The 18494-nt window shown below is 38.2% G+C and overlaps 1 protein-coding gene across 1 annotated transcript in view; it reads right to left on the reverse strand.

Annotated features, from left to right (window-relative positions):
• Positions 1-18494, reverse strand: part of GPR158 (G protein-coupled receptor 158) — a 548344-nt gene that overhangs the window by 20295 nt on the left and 509555 nt on the right. The window contains exon 10 of the mRNA XM_055428550.2: positions 2008-2246. Coding sequence (XP_055284525.2) covers positions 2008-2246 — 239 coding nt within the window. The remainder of the gene's footprint in view (positions 1-2007; positions 2247-18494) is intronic.

Here is an 18494-nt window from a genome sequence, read left to right on the forward strand (position 1 = left end):
GGTAGATATAAAATATATAAGAGACTTAGTCCTCTCATCAGGTAGTTTACTACTGGGTTATAAAGATAAATGAGAATCGAAAGCAAAATTAGCTGGGAAAGTCTCTTGGTACAATGGTAGTTCAATGAAGGAAGACAACCATTTGGACTAGAACCTAGGAATCTTTATAAAAGAGAAGTTCTTTGAGGCATGGGTAATATTTAGAATATTATAAAGAGGTATAAAGAACATTTCCTTTGATAGGAAGAGTGGTGGAGGTGAGTAGGAACTGTGTGAAATATGAAGGAAATACCTAACCGGAAAAGAGGGTAATGTTAAAATACATTGTAAATAATGCTGGATTAACAATGCTGCTTAAGTTTACTGTGAGTCTTGAAAATCTATTAAAGGAATTTGGAGAATCAGAAAGTGATGTGATGAATCAGTAAGTTCAATCTAGGTTGCTCTTAGAAGACACACACACCCACACCTGCCCCCCAACACACAACCCAAATTCAGGGATTTTGGAGTTGACATCATTACAGTAGACAAAGACATACGGCAGTACTTCTCAGTGTGGTCTCACACTCAAAAGGAGAAGCATCACCTGGGAACCTGTTACAGAGCAAATTCTTGGGCTTCATTCTGCTTCTTCATTGCCAACCTAATGAAGGCTCATTATGTATTTTGAATGTTGTATTCTTTATAAAACATAAAAGAAATGTAATGTGCTTTTCTTCATAGTAATATTGGGAAACAATTTTTCCTAGTTTGATCAACTTGGATTGAAGAATGTAAACTAATGGTACAGGTTTCTATTAAGTAGAAATTTCGTATCTACACAATTTGTTTAATTTTCACATTTAGATGAAAGTCAGAATCAGAACTGCTTCCTACCTTGGTTCCATGCTTTATCTTCTAATACTGACATTGATGTCTACTGATATGGAACTACAGTTTTTTCATTACTATTGATCACAATAATGACGACTGACTTTATATATTATTATAGTGCTATAACCATTCCCTTTATGTACCCACATTGCTTTATTACTACAGATATCAGGCTTATACGAGTCCTAAAATACCCTCTCCAGAAAAATATTATTCCATTCAAATTGTAAACAATGTACACATTTTATGAGCTTCCAGCAAAATACTAAATGTGAACATTCCACAAACAACTGCCAATATGGGGGAGATAGATAATGGGAATTAAATTCCCATGTTTTTGTTTTTGACATCTGCCAAAGAAAGTTAAGATTTGTCCCTGGTTGACTGAGGGGAATGACAACAAAATAAAAAATGTTTTTGTATCTTTGCAGGCTTAGTTTAAAAATAGCCCAATATTAACAACAGAAAAATTCCTATGGAATTTTCTCTTTCTCATTTTTCAAAAAACTGAGGTACCAGAAAAAAATCAGTGTTTTTGGCCCAACTCATCATGGGCTTCTAAGTTCTCCAGTTTCTCAGTCACATAACTTACTCCCCACAAGTAGCAAGGTTCTGTGTTTGTATAATACCAGAACTCCAGAGAATTCCCAATAAATTATCTTTAGAGGAAAGATAAATTAGAAATTTTGCCCAGAGCACTCTATAGAGACCAAGTCTGATATATCATAGGACCCAAATGATATTAAAAATACCAGCACATTTCCTTTATTTCTCCCAAAATAAAGAAATAAGTCAAAAGAATCGATACTGTTACCCAAATGGGGACACATCAATAGGATGGAAAACAGAAAGCCTCTGTATAAAGAAGCTGCCTTTACTTACTGTGTTTCTCCTTGCGCAAAGAAGGACATTTTCTGAACAAAGCTGCACACCTCTGAAAAATAAAGGGAACTCCCAGAAAAAGTTTCTGTTCCACATATCATTATTGTCCATTTCATAATATTGTTTCACCAAAACCAAATGGATAAAATTCCTCTGGAGTTTGTGAAAGGGTTTGGCAAGGCTTCTGAGGAAGTCCGTTGTCATGCTAGTGGGCAAACACAAGACAACTGCACAAACCGAGTGACCACGTACCGGCTGCTGTCATGTAATCCCAGCGCTCGATGAGGCACATACTGAAGATGAGGTGATCTGACGTCCGCCCTTGGCCAATGAGTGAAATCTGCCTCTCCAAATTCTGGCAAACAGACGATGTCCAGCCAACGAGAAACCAGAACACTACCAGGAGTATCACCGCCAGCATCCTCAGGACACGCCCACCGGTCATGTACGGCACCCGCTGGGCTGTTCGCGAGAGAAACACCTTCAAAACCCTGGGAGGGCAAGACAGCAATATGTGAAGGCAGTCCTAACACCCAGAAGTAAACTCTGAAATAGCTGATTTTTCTTGATGAAATCTAAATCTACCCAAACTTACTTAGGCAGAATTTTAACACACACACACACAAGGTGTCGCTTGTTATTTTTACTGAATTTCTATTTTATCTTCGAATAGCGGAACAAATATCCTGTGTTAGAGGTCAGTGAGTCAATAGATTTGTGTAGGATGGAATTCTTTTGAGGATGTCTTAATATTTCAAGGAAAATTCTCAGGACCTTAGAAAGATACATAGGCAAACACTGCTCAAACTGGGTTTCTAAGGGATCAGAAAATAGTCCTGAAAGTTGGTAGTTGGGCTTTACATTATACTAAGTCAAAAACTTCCTTAAATGAGTTATTCTTTATAGTAGAATGTTATAAAAGGTCGTTTTTGAAAATCATTTTTTGTAGCCTCCCTTTGTCATCATTGTATCACATAATGAAAAATAATTATGAGTACAAAAACAAATACAATAAGGACTATTTAAATACCCCTCAATAAGACTATTGCATTAAAGAAGACAACTGAGATATGACCTATAAGAACTACATTCATTTTTTTGGTGTATATATGACTCAAATGCATAGCCAGGGTTGAGAATACTAGATTACATGGTATCTAATAACTGCTTCATCTCTGAAAATGATGTGAAGACAAAATTCAACCTTACTACAGGGATCTTTCCAGCTATCCTTTCTTTAACATCATCTCCAGAATATTCTTAGCTGATTTTAACTCCCCACTCTCATTCTGATATTTTAGGTCACAAAGTTATGACTTGACATAAACTACCATAATGGTTTATGGTACTGTAAGGGTATCCATAATCAGTTTCTAAATGAATTCATCTTTTCAACTTTTCTGTTTCCTCCTCCATCTCATTCTTTCAACATATTAAATGAAATGTTCCTATGAATTATTCATAAAAATCATTATAAATCCAGAAATGAAACTTAATCACCTGAAATAATCTAGATTTTTTTTTGCTACCTTTTCTATCAATGCAGGACTTTGATAGCTCTTCCCAAATTAATATCCAGTAAAGAAAGTTATTTTCTAGCAGGTTCATATTTATCCTCCCCTTATCCATATTTCTGGGCTTCTCTGATGGCTTAGACAGTAAAGAGTCTGTTTGCAATCCTGAAGACCTGGGTTTGATCTCTGAGTCATTGGGAAGATGCCCTGGAGAAGGAAATGGCAACCCACTCCAGTATTCTTGCCTGGCGAATCCATGGACAGAGGAGCCTGATGGGCTATAGCACAGGGGATCACAAAGAGTCGGACATGACTGAGCGACTTTCACTTTCATTCATACCTTTAACTCCATTGTCCTTCAGCTAACACACAGTATAAATTTATTTAATTCTGAATAAAATATTTATCCTCAATTTTTATGTGGAACAACATCAGAAAGATTTTAGTATAAAATAAGAATACAAAAGATCACTTTAATTACTCATCATTTAACTACAGACAGTCCCCAATTTAAAATAGTTCGACTTAGTGATATTTTGATTTTATGATGGCATAAAGTGAGTAGAAACTGTACTTCGAACCTGAATTTCGATCTTTTACTGGGCTAATGGTATGTGGAACAATACTTTCTCCTGATGCCTCAGCTCCCAAACAGCCACGGGATCTCAAGGTTAAACAACTGATCCACTTATAACCATTCTGTACTCATTCAATCATTTTGTTTTTTACTTTCAGTACCGTATTCAATAAATGATATGAGATATTCAACATTTTATTATAAAACAGACCTTGTATTAGATGATGTGGCCAAAGTGGAGGCTACTATAAGTGTTCAGAGCACAGTTAAGGTAGATTGGGCTAAACTAGGATGTTAGGTATATTAGATGCGTTTGCAACTTAATGATACTCTCAATTTACAATGAATTTATCTGGATATAATTCTACTGTAAGTCAAGGAAGATCTGTAGTTCATCAGATTAGCAGTTATTCTCCATTCCCTGGGTGAAACACACTAGTACTGGTAGCAAATGCATTGTCTCCCTCTGCTGTTGCTGCTGCTACTAAGTCGCTTCAGTCGTGTCCAACTCTGTGCGACCCCATGGATAGCAGCACACCAGGCTCCCCCACCCCTGGGATTCTCCAGGCAAGAACACTAGAGTGGGTTGCCATTTCCTTCTCCCATGCATGAAAGTGAAAAGTGAAAGTGAAGTCGCTCAGTCATGTCCGACTCTTCATGACCCATGGACTTCAGCCTACCAGGCTCCTCCATCCATGGGATTTTCCCCTCTAGTAGGCCTCAAACATTTCTGCTCCAGGTAGTTGAATTGCTGCCTGTTAAGAATCACTAGTTGGAGAAGGCAATGGCACCCCACTCCAGTACTCTTGCCTGGAAAATCCCATGGATGGAGGAGCGTGGTGGGCTGCAATCCATGGGGTCGTTAAAAGTTGAACACAACTGAGCGACTTCACTTTCCCTTTTCCCTTTCATGCACTGGAGAAGGAAATGGCAACCCACTCCAGTGTTCTTGCCTGGAGAATCCCAGGGACGGGGGAGCCTGGTGGGCTTCCGTCTGTGAGGTCGCACAGAGTTGGACACGGCTGAAGTGACTTAGCAGCAGCAGCAGCAACAAGAATCACTTGTACTTGTTCCCAAATTAAACCCACTGTTATCATCCTTTTTTCTTGAAGTATAGTTGATATTAGTCTCAGGTGTGAAACTAACAGTTTCACAGTGATTCAGTGTTTTATAGATTTTACTCCATTTAAAGTTAGATAAAGAGGGGAGGTGGTAGCTGGTCTGGGCCTTGACGGATATCAATTGACAGAAATGGAGGAAAATAGAAAAGATATAAGGGGATATTCTAACTGAAGGGAAAAACATAACAGTCCAAACCGGAGAAATGTTGTCTTTGAGGGACAGTGGGTGGAAATGTTTGGCAAGAGGGGAAGTTTTCTTTAACCCAGAGGAACTCCTAGGAATTTTTCAAGTTACTTCAAGGGGTTTTCACTGGGTTGAGAACCACTGCTTCACAGAAAAATAGTTATGATTTATATTTTCTTTCTATGGCCAAGATTTGGAAAGTCATTAACTTTTCTGTCACTTGAAAATTTTCACATAGAAACTCTAAACCTCAAAGAGAGCAAATAGTGAACTTTTAAAATAACTATCTTTAAAATATACTACTTCTTAACCAGACGAGCTTGTTATTTGCAGAGGAAATCTATATGATCCCAGTAGAATAATCTTTTAGTCAAGAAACCACCTTCCAAATTATCAGATATTTTCATGTTTTCCATGGGCATTTATCATAGAGTCTGAGAATTCAAGATTGTTCAGTTCAGTTCAGTTCAGTTCAGTCGCTCAGTCGTGTCTGACTCTCTGCGACCCCATGAATCACAGCACGCCAGGCCTCTCTGTCTATCACCAACTCCCGGAGTTCACTCAAACTCATGTCCACAGAGTCGGTGATGCCATCCAGCCATCTCATTCTCTGTTGTCCCCTTCTCCTCCCGCCCCCAACCTTTCCCAACATCAGAGTCTTTTCCAGTGAGTGATCTCGTTGCATGAGGTGGCCAAAGTATTGGAGTTTCAGCTTTAGCATCAGTCCTTCCAATGAACACCCAGGATTGATCTCCTTTAGAATGGACTGGTTGGTTCTCCTTGCAGCCCAAGGGTCTCTCAAGAGTCTTCTCCAAAACCACAGTTCAAAAGAATCAATTCTTCGGCGATCAGCTTTCTTCACAGTCCAACTCTCACATCCATACATGACCACTGGAAAAACCATAGCCTTGACTAGACGGACCTTGGTTGGCAAAGTAATGTCTCTGCTTTTTAATATACTATCAAGGTTGGTCATAACTTCCCTTCCAAGGAGTAAGCGTCTTTTAATTTCATGGCTTCAATCAGCATCCGCAGTGATTTTGGAGCCCCCCAAAATAAAGTCTGACACTGTTTCCACTGTTTTCCCATCTATTTCCCATGAAGTGATGGGACCAGATGCCATGATCTTAGTTTTCTGAATGTTGAGCTTCAAGCCAACTTTTTCACTCTCCTCTTTCACTTTCATCAAGAGGCTTTTTAGTTCCTCTTCACTTTCTGCCATAAGGGTGGTGTCATCTGCATATCTGAGGTTATTGATATTTCTCCCAGCAGTCTTGATTCCAGCTTGTGCTTCTTCCAGCCCAGCGTTCCTCATGATGTACTCTGCATAGAAGTTAAATTAGCAAGGTGACAATATACAACCTTGACGTACTCCTTTTCCTATTTGGAACCAGTCGGTCGTTCCATGTCCAGTTCTGACTGTTGCTTCCTGACCTGCATACAGGTTTCTCAAGAGGCAGGTCAGGTGGTCTGGGATTCCCATCTCTTTCAGAATGTTCCACAGTTTATTGTGATCCACACAGTTAAAGGCTTTGGCATAGTCAATGAAGCAGAACTAGATGTTTTTCTGGAACTCTCTTGCTTTCTCCATGATCCAGCAGATGTTGGCAATTTGATCTCTGGTGCCTCTGCCTTTTCTAAAACCTGCTTGAACATCTGGGAGTTCACAGTTCACATATTGCTGAAGCCTAGCTTGGAGAATTTTGAGCATGACTTTACTAGCATGTGAGATGAGTGCAATTGTGTGGTAGTTTGTACATTCTTTGGCATTGCCTTTCTTTGGGATTGGAATGAAGACTGACCTTTTCCAGTCCTGTGGCCACTGCTAAGTTTTCCAAATTTGCTGGCATACTGAGTGCAGCACTTTCACAGCATCATCTTTCAAGACTTGAAATAGCTCAACTGGAATTCCATCACCTCCACTAGCTTTGTTCGTAGTGATGCTTTCTAAGGCCCACTTGACTTCACATTCCAAGATGTTTGGCTCTAGGTCAGTGATCATGTTATCATGACTATCTTGGTCGTGAAGATCTTCTTTGTACAGTTCTTCTGTGTATTCTTGCCACCTCTTCCCAAGATTGTTAGGTCCCCAAATTTCATTTCCAGAGAGGGAAAAACCAAAGCCAAGACCTCATAAGCCTCCTGTTATTGATTTTACTGACTTTCAACACTAGAAAATATAGTAACACAGCTCTGCACTGTAGTCTCAGCATTTCAGGATATTGGTTTTTGTTAAATGGGATAAGATGCATTTTTCTAGGATTGCCTTAAAATAAAATGAGAAAATTCTGCTACATCTTTAAAAAAACATGAGCTCTTGTTAGTCTATATGGGTTCACTGCCTAGAAACCAAGTTCTAAAAGTGAAATCTTGACATGCACTTATATGAAATACAGCTGTAGAAAAAGTGCAACCGTTAAACTCATACAGATTACTTTTCCTATTATTTTTTCATAGATTCTTTAAGCTATCACCTGTTGAGAAGGTTTCACTATTCTTAATGAACACAGTAATATATATGATCACTACAAAAAATTTCCAGAATACAAAATGGCATATTTAATATATATATTCAGTTCTCATTAATAGTAGATAAATTCATAAATAAGAATTTATATACATAATAAATAAAGAAATCATGTTTAAATGATAAAAAACAATGGCAATCCAGGAACTGGCTGTCACTATATGTCTACCTCTACTTTTCACTTTCCACACACTTCTTGTCTAAGCTCATAAAATTACTATCAGTTCAGTTCAGTTTAGTCACTCATTTGTGTCCGACTCTTTGCGACCCCATGAATCACAGCACGCCAGGCCTCCCTGTCCATCACCAACTCCTGGAGTTCACTCAAACTCATGTCCATAGAGTCGGTGATGCCATCCAGCCATCTCACTCTCTGCCGTCCCCTTCTCCTCCCACCCCCAATCTTTCCCAGCATCAGAGTCTCTTCCAGTGAGTCAACTCTTCGCATGAGGTGGCCAAAGTACTGGAGTTTCAGCTTTAGCATCAGTCCCTCCAATGAACACCCAGGATTGATCTCCTTCAGAATGGACTGGTTGGATCTCCTTGCAGTCCAAGGGACTCTCAAGAGTCTTCTCCAGCACCACAGTTCAAAACCATCAATTCTTCGGCGATCAGCTTTCTTCACAGTCCAACTCTCACATCCATACATGACCACTGGAAAAACCATAGCCTTGACTAGATGGACCTTGGTTGGCAAAGTAATGTCTCTGCTTTTTAATATGCTATCTAGGGTGGTCACAACTTTCCTTCCAAGGAGTAAGCGTCTTTTAATTTCATGGCTGCAATCAGCATCCGTAGTGATTTTGGAGCGCAAAAGAATAAAGTCTGACACTGTTTCCACTGTTTCCCCATCTATTTCCCATGAAGTGTTGGGACCAGATGCCATGATCTTTGTTTTCTGAATGTTGAGCTTCAAGCCAAGCTTTTCACTCTCCTCTTTCACTTTCATCAAGAGGCTTTTGAGTTCCTCTTCACTTTCTGCCATAAGGGTAGTGTCATCTGCATATCTGTGGTTATTGATATTTCTCCTGGCAATCTTGATTCCAGCTTGTGCTTCTTCCAGCCCAGCGTTCCTCATGATGTACTCTGCATATAAGTTAAAGAAGCCAGGTGACAATATACAACCTTGACATACTCCTTTTCCTATTTGGAACCAGTCTGTTGTTCCATGTCCAGTTCTGACTGTTGCTTCCTGACCTGCATACAGGTTTCTCAAGAGGCAGGTCAGGTGGTCTGGGATTCCCATCTCTTTCAGAATGTTCCACAGTTTATTGTGATCCACACAGTTAAAGGCTTTGGCATAGTCAATGAAGCAGAACTAGATGTTTTTCTGGAACTCTCTCGCTTTCTCCATGATCCAGCGGATGTTGGCAATTTGATCTCTGGTGCCTCTGCCTTTTCTGAAACCTGCTTGTACATCTGGAAGTTCATGTTTCACATATTGCTGAAGCCTGGCTTGGAGAATTTTGAGCATGACTTTACTAGCGTGTGAGATGAGTGCAATAAATGCTTATATTTAGGTTATATGATTATCTTCTTCAAATACCTAATTGCTAGTTTGGTTCTTTGTTTAGTTTTTTTTTGATGTGGACAATTTTTGAAGTCTTTATTGAATTTGTTACAATATTGCTACTATGCTTTTTTTGTTTTTTGGCAGCAAGGTACGCGGAATCTTAGCTCCCCCACCAGGAACGAACCCTTCACTCCCTGCATTGGAAGGTGGATTCTTAACCACTGGACCATGAAGGAAGACCCTCTAATGATTGCTTCCATTATGAAATATTCTCTTGGTTTTCATCCTACTCCTCTGTCAGCAATTTTTTAGTTTCCAGCACAGAGTCCTCTGCTTCAGCCTTCCTTTTAAATAAGACTGCTCCTCAAGGATCTCCTAAATGTTGTCTTCTGTTTTTGTTCTACATGTTATACCTGGGAAATTCCAACCACGACTCTGCTTCAGTTATGTACCTGTTGGTGAGTCCCAAATCTGTAACTTTGGTTTATTTAGACCACTCTCCTGAGCTCAAGATCTGTAGACTCAGTGACCCACTGGACATCAACAGGTCCCAAAATAAAATCATCACTCTCTCAACTCCTGTCTCCTCTAACCCACTGCTCATGTGTTACCTGTCTGAATGACCAGCACCAGTTAATTATTCAAAGCAGAAACCTAGGAAGGAACTTTGATACTTCTCCCTCATCTATGTTCCAAATACCAAATGCATAATTAAGAATTTCTGGGCACTTCCCTAGAGGTCCAACGATTATGAATCTGCCAGGCAATGCAGGAGACTTGGGTTCAATCTCTGGCCAGGCAACTAAACCCGCATGCCTCAACTATTGAACCAGGGTGCCATGACTAGAGAGAAGCCTAGTTGTGCACAGCAATGAAGAGTTCACGTGCCACAACTAAGAACTCCCACAGCCATAAAAAAAATTTTTTTTTAAGAATTTAATTTTTACCTCTTAAATACTTGGACTATCTTTCAATTTCTATTTTTCTCCATTTTCACTGCCACTGTACAGCTCCTGGTCATCAACCTATTTCCTATAGGAGCTTCCTAACCAGTATCCTCACTGTTCTCTCCCACCATCAGGCCACACTGTACATTAAAGACACAGTGATGTTCCTAACTGCACTTCTGATCCTGTTTCTCTCCTATTTACAGTCCTGTGCTTCTCCACCCAAATCCAGCTACCTTGGGATGGTAAAAGGCCTTTAAAAATTGGTCCCTCCTCGCTTCAGCAGGCTCATCATTCACCGTTCTTGCCTTCCTTCAATCCTGCAGGTCTCTGAACAATATGCGGTGTCCTCTATCTGAACCTTTGACCTCCTTTTCCTGTACTGCCCCTTCCTCTCCCCTCATCAATACAAACACCTAATTTAGCCAATTCGTACATATTCTTTCAAGGTTCAATTGAGATGCCACTTGCTCTAGGCCAGTGGTTCCCAAACCAGTAGCATTAACACCATCCCAAAACTTGTTAAAAATGCAAATTCTTGGGTCCTCTCCAGATCTACTATGTCAGAAACACTGAGGGTTATGGCCCAGAAACCTGTATTTTAACAAACCCTTAAATAAATTCTGATGAAGGCTATAGTTTGAGAGCTGCCGCTCTAAATAATTTTTTCCCCAAAGGCTTAAGACTGGTGCACCTGTCTTTTCAATGGGCTGACTGCTCTAACCTGTCAGATACAATTTTGAGTTTTTGTTATGCTGACAACAAAATTTAAAACCTCTAGTATCAGAAAGTTTTCCATTTTCAGAATATTTACGTTTGTGATTCAACCGCATCTTTTTTGTTTACTTCAAGGAAATGAATATGTACATAATCAAGCCATTACAGGCTTCTACTAACTTAATTGGAATAATCCTGAAGTCCTGAAGTTCTCCATTACATTAGAATTTCTATTAATTTTACTGCTTTCTTAGAAACTCCAGAAAATAAATGCTTCTGATGAAAGATAGGAGGTGATTATTTTCTTTTATAAATATAAAGCCACTCAATTCTTGGCAAAAGAGCCTTGATAGTAAACAACACAAAAAAGGCTGAAGTCACGACTTCTTAGTTTGCTTTAAGTGGTCATAAGCCCTCATGTTTATCAAGCTTTTCATCAATTTCTCAAAATTTCATTTTCAGAAGTAACATAACACTACATTTAATCACTGGATATATTTAAATAGATCAGTATCACCTAGGCAAAAATAGATTTTAACATTTATGAGACATGAAGTTCAGTAAGACTGTGGTGACTATTTTAAGTTATTGCTATTATCAGAAGGAAACCCACAACTCAGCTTGCCCAACAGAGGTAATTTTATCAATTCCAATTACCTGCTTTAGCTCTCGTATCTCACAGTAACCTTCCTTTCTTTTGACCTGATTGTAAGTAGACAGGATAAGGGAGGATAATGAAAAAATAAAGGGAGAAGAAAGAGTTATAAGACTGTTACAAGTCAAATATTTGATAGAGCTAGAAGGAATCTGCAGATTATTTCTTCTGCTCTCAGGAAAAAGGCAAGAATGTCTGTTTTTACCACTTCTATTCATCATTGTACCAGAAGTTCTAGTATGAGTAATTTGTCCAGAAAAAAAGAAATAAAATGAATCCATATTGGAATGGGAGAAGTAATGCTCTATCTATTAGTAGATGACACAATCTTATATATAGGAAACTCTAAAGACACACACACACACACATAATCTGAGCTAAACACCAAATTCAGCAAAGTTGTAAGATGTAAGTTCAACATTTAAAAATCAGTTTTATTTTTATATATTAGCAATGAGCAACTTGAAAACGAAACTGACTCAAGAGTTTCATTTACTACAGCATCAAAAAACACCTAGGAGTAAATTTAACCAAGAAGGTAAAAGATGTAATCTATACAACATCATTGAAAGAAATTTTAAAAGATCTAAAGAAATGGAAAGTGTGTTCATAAGATGGCAATATTCCTTAAATTGATCTACAGGTTCAAGTCAATTTAACAAAACAGTGTGATACAAGCATAATGACAGACATATAGAACAACAGAAAAAACTGATTATCCACAAATAAATCTCTACATCTCCAGTCAATTGGTTTTCTGACAACAGTGCCAATATCATTCAATAAAGAAAAAAATAATCTTTAAAAACAAAAATATAAAAAAGGGAACTCCCTGGCTGTCCAGAGGTTAGGACTTGGTGTTTTTACTGCCATGATCCTGGGTTCAATTCCTGGATCCCACAAGCTGCTCAGTGCCACCAAAAAAAAAAAAAAAAAAAGAAATCTTTTTAACAAATGGTCCTAAGGACAAGTATATATCCAAGTGCAAAAGAATGAACTTAGACCTCTATCTCACATAATATACAAAAATTAATTCCAAATGTATCAAAGACTCAAATGTAAGAACTAAAACTATAAAATGCTTAGAAGGAACCAGAGGTATAGATCTTTCTGATCTGAGATTAGGCAATGGTTTCTTAAATATCATACCAAGGCATATGTACAAAAGAAAAATAGATAAACTGAGCTTCATAGAAATTTAAAAAAAAATCTGTGCACCAAGGCACACTATCAAGAAAATAAAAAAAGAAAATCCACAGATTTGGAGAAAATATTTTCAAATAATTTATCTGATAAGGGCCTCAGATCTAGAATTTAAAAAACTCATACAACACCAAAACACAAAAAACCCAATTAAAAAATGGACATATTTCTAAAGAGATAAATAAATGACCAATAAACACCTAAAAATAAACTCAACATCATCAGTCACTGGGGAAATGTATAAAAAGATTTTCTTCCTTCTGCTCTTTAAAAAATTTAAAGTTTCCTTGTAATAATACCTAAAATAAATAAATATAAATATCTTCCAGCCACTTTTCAAAATTTACTAGGGGAAGGGACGGAGTGGGAGGTTGGGGTTTGCAGATATAAGCTATATATTTGGAATGGATAAAACAACAAGGTCCTACTGTATAGCACAGAGAACTATATTCAACATCCTGTGATAAACCATAATGGAAAAGAATATAAAAAAGAATGCATAGATGTATAACTGAATCACTTTCCTGTACAGCAGAAATGAAAACAACACTCTAAATGAACTACACTTCAGTAAAAATGTTTAATAGGAAACAAAACTATCTATCTATCTATCTATCCTTTCCCACAAAGCATAAATATTTGGTGCTAATGAGCACAGCAGAGAAAACTGCTGTGAATTGCACTGATCCAGAATGGGCAGTCCTGAATAATGCATGAAATGAAAATCTCCATGTCAGAGCCAGAAGAAGGTTTTCTTGCAGCTTGTTTAAATGTTCATTTTAAATATATTACAAACAAAAAAGGTTTCGTTTTTTTCTTGATTAGCCTTAGCAAAAGGAAAAGGCAATTTGTTTTCAGAAACCATACTGTAGGGAATAGGAAAATGTTCTTCTGGCATTAAGTTTCTTAATCTCTCTCCATTCCCTTTCATTTAAAATAGTTCCTCATTTTTCCTCTTGAAAATATACTTGGCTTTTCTGAGCCTAGAGATATTACTGTTCTAGGTTTCTTAAAACCAACCAACCAGCAAACCTAGCTTAGCAAGTATTCTGTGAGAGGTTCTTTTAGATCTGTCCTACATCATTAATGTATTAAGTCAAACAAATCTATGGTTACTGAAGGAAACTCTTTTTCATAAATGAACCTTCTCATTTTTGTCTACTTCAGCTCTGTGCTTCCTTATGATCCCTACTGAGCCAGATCAAATCTGTCCCTTTGTCCTTCCTTTTTCTGAAGAGAAACAATTTCAGGTTCAAATAAAGTGCATTGCATGAACAGCCTGCCAGTGAAGTGGGGTGGTAGGACTGCCTGTCCTGGGTGCAGGTAACAATTTCTGTATAGACTTTTAGGCAATAAGTCAAAGCCGTTCTACTTTTTATCACCACCTTATGCTGGTGATTCTAAACAATGTCAGTGATAAAACAACTCCTCCCTGAAGGACTGGACCACTTTCACCTCCCTCCTCTAACTTGCTCCACTTCTATACTGCACTGTTAAGAAATAAAAGACTTGTGACTTTCCTTTGCATTGGCACGGCAGTCTTTGTATGGCTCTCAAGTGTGGGGAGAGACCCCTAAAGCAAAAGGTGGGAAATTTAATAAAAGTGATGAGATCCTTAAGTTCCAGGATAATAGTATCATTTCTAGTGACAGATGAGATCCTATTCCTTTTTCATATTTTCTTCAAGTTTTCGGAGCTACTGGAATTCTGTAAACACTACAATTGATCAGTGAGAGATCAGGATACAGAAAAAGAAATGTTCAACAATTTTACTAAGCCCTGAGGGAAATGGCTGAAATAAAACAAGAACTCAGGTCTTTCCTGTTTATCCTATTCTCAAGGGACTGCTGCTGCTGCTGCTAAGTCACTTCAGTCGTGTCCGACTCTGTGTGACCCCATAGATGGAAGCCCATCAGGCTCCCCCGTCCCTGGGATTCTCCAGGCAAGAACACTGGAGTGGGTTGCCATTTCCTTCTCCAATGTGTGAAAGTGAAAAGTGAAAGTGAAAAGTGAAAGTGAAAAGTGAAAGTGAAGTCGCTCAGTCGTGTCTGACCCTTAGCGACCCCACGGACTGCAGCCTATCAGGCTCCTCCATCCATGGGATTTTCTAGGCAAGAGTACAGGAGTGGCTTGCTATTGCCTTCTCCGGGACTAGAATAATCATTTTATTCATCAGTACTGATAATTGCCTTTTAATTTTTAGCCTTAGGTGAGATTTACTTTTCAAAAATTTGAAATAAAAAATGTTCTTATGAAAATGAGAATATGGCATTCAAGGGATGTTATCACTTAGCTCAGGCTACCTTGATCCCTCAAGCCACCTTGGGTCGGGTCTGCCCAAACCTGGATCCTCAGCTTTCTCTTCAGTTTATGGCCTCCCCCATATCATTCCAATGAATTCCCTTTTTGCTTAATTTAGCTATAGTCAGTGTCTGTGGTTTGTAACCAAAACCACCTACATGACATATTTACACATATCTCTATCATGTTTAAGATGTACAACAACTCTACAGGCGGGGTGAGAAGTGATTCTCAGACGTTAAAGTCATTTATTCTTGGCTGTATAAATAATTAATGGCAGAACTGAAATTCAAATTCAGATTTGTAAAGATTTATGTCTTTGCTCTCGATCATTTTATTATTAATATAAAATCTTTGAAGCCCTTTCTTGAGGACCATGTGTTGCTTGCCTATAAGAGATATCTACCAGAGACATCCCTGCAGCTCCATTCATTATAACCATCCGCCCATTCATTCACTCAACAAATGGGTGAATACATATAACATGGGCAAGATGCAGCACTAAGGATGGGGGACAGAAAGCTGGCTCAGTCAGTCACTTCCCTCGGGTTGCTCTCATTCCTCTGGGATGCTGATTCTTCAGTTTTCAGCCTTAAACAATATTGGAATCAGTTCCATTTAAACAATATGGAAAAAACAATATAATACAAACTCATATGGCTCAGACAGGATGAGAATAATTCAGCTCATTAAATTAGAAATAGTTTCTACTCGATTTAAGCCTTCAGTAGGTAATCCTTCACTGCAATGCCTTCTAGAGACACACAGAGAGAAAACAGTTTGAATTATAGTCTTTAAAATAAACAAAAGAAGGATGAAGTGATCTAGTTTACCAAATCTCAATCATTTGCATACCACTCTCAAGATTCCTGCCTTTATCTGTGTACCAGCTACTATTTTCTTTAAATTTCTTCTATTTAAAATATTTTAAAGAAAATTTTACATTGCCACTTTGAAGGAAGAACTGATAGATAATCCACACATAGAATGTAATGATGAAAATGAATACAGTGAAATAAAGAGAATAGATTTCATCTAGATCGTATTGCAATGGGAGGCTCTAAGCCTGAAGTTTGATCTGCTCTTTGTTGTAAAGGAAAATTAGCAACTGCTGGGCAGGAGTTAAAGACCTATTATTTCCAAACTAATTTTTCTCCTGGAAATAATCAGAAGGATAGAAAGGGAACCTGAATGGAAGGAATTTTCTTGATTTATGATTCCGTGTTATTTATTGGATTGGCAAAAAGTTTCATAACATCTTATGGGAAAACTAGAATGAACTTTTTGGCCAACCCAATAATGTTGTTTTTGTCCCATAATCAGCCTCTTGCAGACCATGGTGTCACGCGTTTCAGACACTTGAGGTCATGTAACAAGTCAGGGGAATAGGAATGTGTTAGGTGTGGAGGGAACTGTGGGAAGCTGCTTCCAGTTCTGCAGCTGACATTCTCGTTCATTCATTTATCAGCTACTAAGCATTAAGCACCCGCCATGTGTCAGTCATTGTGCTAAGAGCTGGGGATTCAATGTAAGACCCTCACTTCGAGGAGAAGATAATTAGTTAAAAAATAAAAAAATAATTACATAATCAAACTGTAGCATATAACAGAGGACCCCTAAGACTCATAGGGAGAGAGGTCACTCTCAAGTCTCAAGAGGCCATCTATTCTTTTGGGAATTCCAGAAGTCTTACTGTCCATGATAGGCTGTCAATGTGAATAGACTGTCAATTTCCTTTAGTGAGCACTGGCTGAAAAACAGCTATCATATAAGGAATAGAGATTGAAACGGACATGAGAGCAAAGTTTGCTGTGATATGGAAATAATAAAGTCAGCATCAGGAAGAACATTAGAGACTCATCTGGCGGTGGTTTAGTCGCTAAGTTGTGTCCGACTATTGTGCCCCCGTGGACTGTAGCCTTCCAGGCTCCTCAGTGCATGGGATTCTCCAGGTGAGAATACTGGAGTGGGTTGCCACTTCCTTCTCCAAGAGACTCATCTAATCCTTTCTTTTGTAGGAAATACAGGACTATAACTTCCTAGATGCTAAACTGAGATTTAAACTGGACCTCCTGAAGTTACTATACGACATACACAAGAAAGGAATCTTGAGAGAATTAAGGATATCTACATTTGTTCCAAAAAGATAATCTGGAGCATTTCTAGTTATTAAAGTACAAAAAAATAGTAAGAGAAATGGAGTGGAATGAATTGGGCGAGTAGCACTGACATGAATTCACTACTAGTGAGAAGCTACAGTATAGCACAGGGAACTCAGCTCGGTGCTCTGTGATGATCTTAGAGGGGTGGGCTGGTGGAGGGAGGCTCAAGAGTGAGGGGAGGATATATGTATACCTATAGCTGATTCACGCTGATGTGCAGTAGAAACTGACACAACATTGTAAAGCAATTATACTCCAATTTTAAGTGCGATTCTTGCATAATAGAGAGTATGCAATGATCACATTTTAATAAATGTTGAAGGGTGGCATTTAAAGACAAATATTTAAAGACACATTTATGTCATCATCTAAGATAAACTGTCACATGCATGGGCCATATCAAGATACATTTACTGAGAAATACTTACAGTCAAATTAGCATGAACATATGAGTGGCCTACTGTGATTGTTAAAGCAACTCTAAACCTGATCAACGTAAAGGGTTTCTTCTACTGAACTACACTGTTATCCTGCAGGAGAAATTTCTATTCTACCTCCTATGTTCTTTGGCACCACTACCATTTGGGAAGTGGAGGCAAGGGAAAACCCTGGAATCATTTCCAGCTATCCGTACTCTTTGTGGACTGGTAATTTATTGCCTCTTTCTTCCTAATATTTATCATATACACTGAAAAGATTTTTTAAAAGATTTTTTTGATATGGACCATTCTTAACATCTTTATTGAATTTGTTATAATATTGCTTCTGTTTTATGTCTTGGTTTTTTGGCCATAATGCACGTGGGATCTTAGCTCCTCAACCAGGGATCAAACCTGTATCCCCTCTGCATTGGAAGGCAAAGTCTTAACCACTGGACTGCCAGGGAAGTCCCTACATTTTTAAAAGTAGGTGATTCTGAAACTAAAGTATAAGGGAATTTACTGTGTTCTCCAATTTATAAGGCTGATAATCACTGGAGAATACTGGATAAGGAAGGAAACCAAGAACACTATTTTTTGGAAATTCATCCAAAGAATAAAAGCAGGATTGCCCTGGGGCATGGAACTTGGGAATGGAGGACAGCAGCTTTTGTCTGGTAAGCATATTGCTGAATTCTACCATATAGGATTCTTTGGTAGCTCTGGGCTTGATTATTTCAGCTGTATTGTCTTTCTTCCTGTTCTTAGTGAGTAAATACTATTTCACATTCATTGTAAACCTATTTTTTGTTCAGAATTAACCTTTCCATAACCAATGGCACATTCTACTAAAGCATGTTGCTCAAATTCAATTGTATTAAAGGTTTTCCTACAGAATC

The sequence above is a fragment of the Moschus berezovskii genome, chromosome 15 (genome assembly GCF_049115385.1).
Source record: "Moschus berezovskii isolate FMDL1 chromosome 15, NW_MosBer_1.0, whole genome shotgun sequence".
In the NCBI taxonomy this organism is placed as follows: domain Eukaryota; kingdom Metazoa; phylum Chordata; class Mammalia; order Artiodactyla; family Moschidae; genus Moschus; species Moschus berezovskii.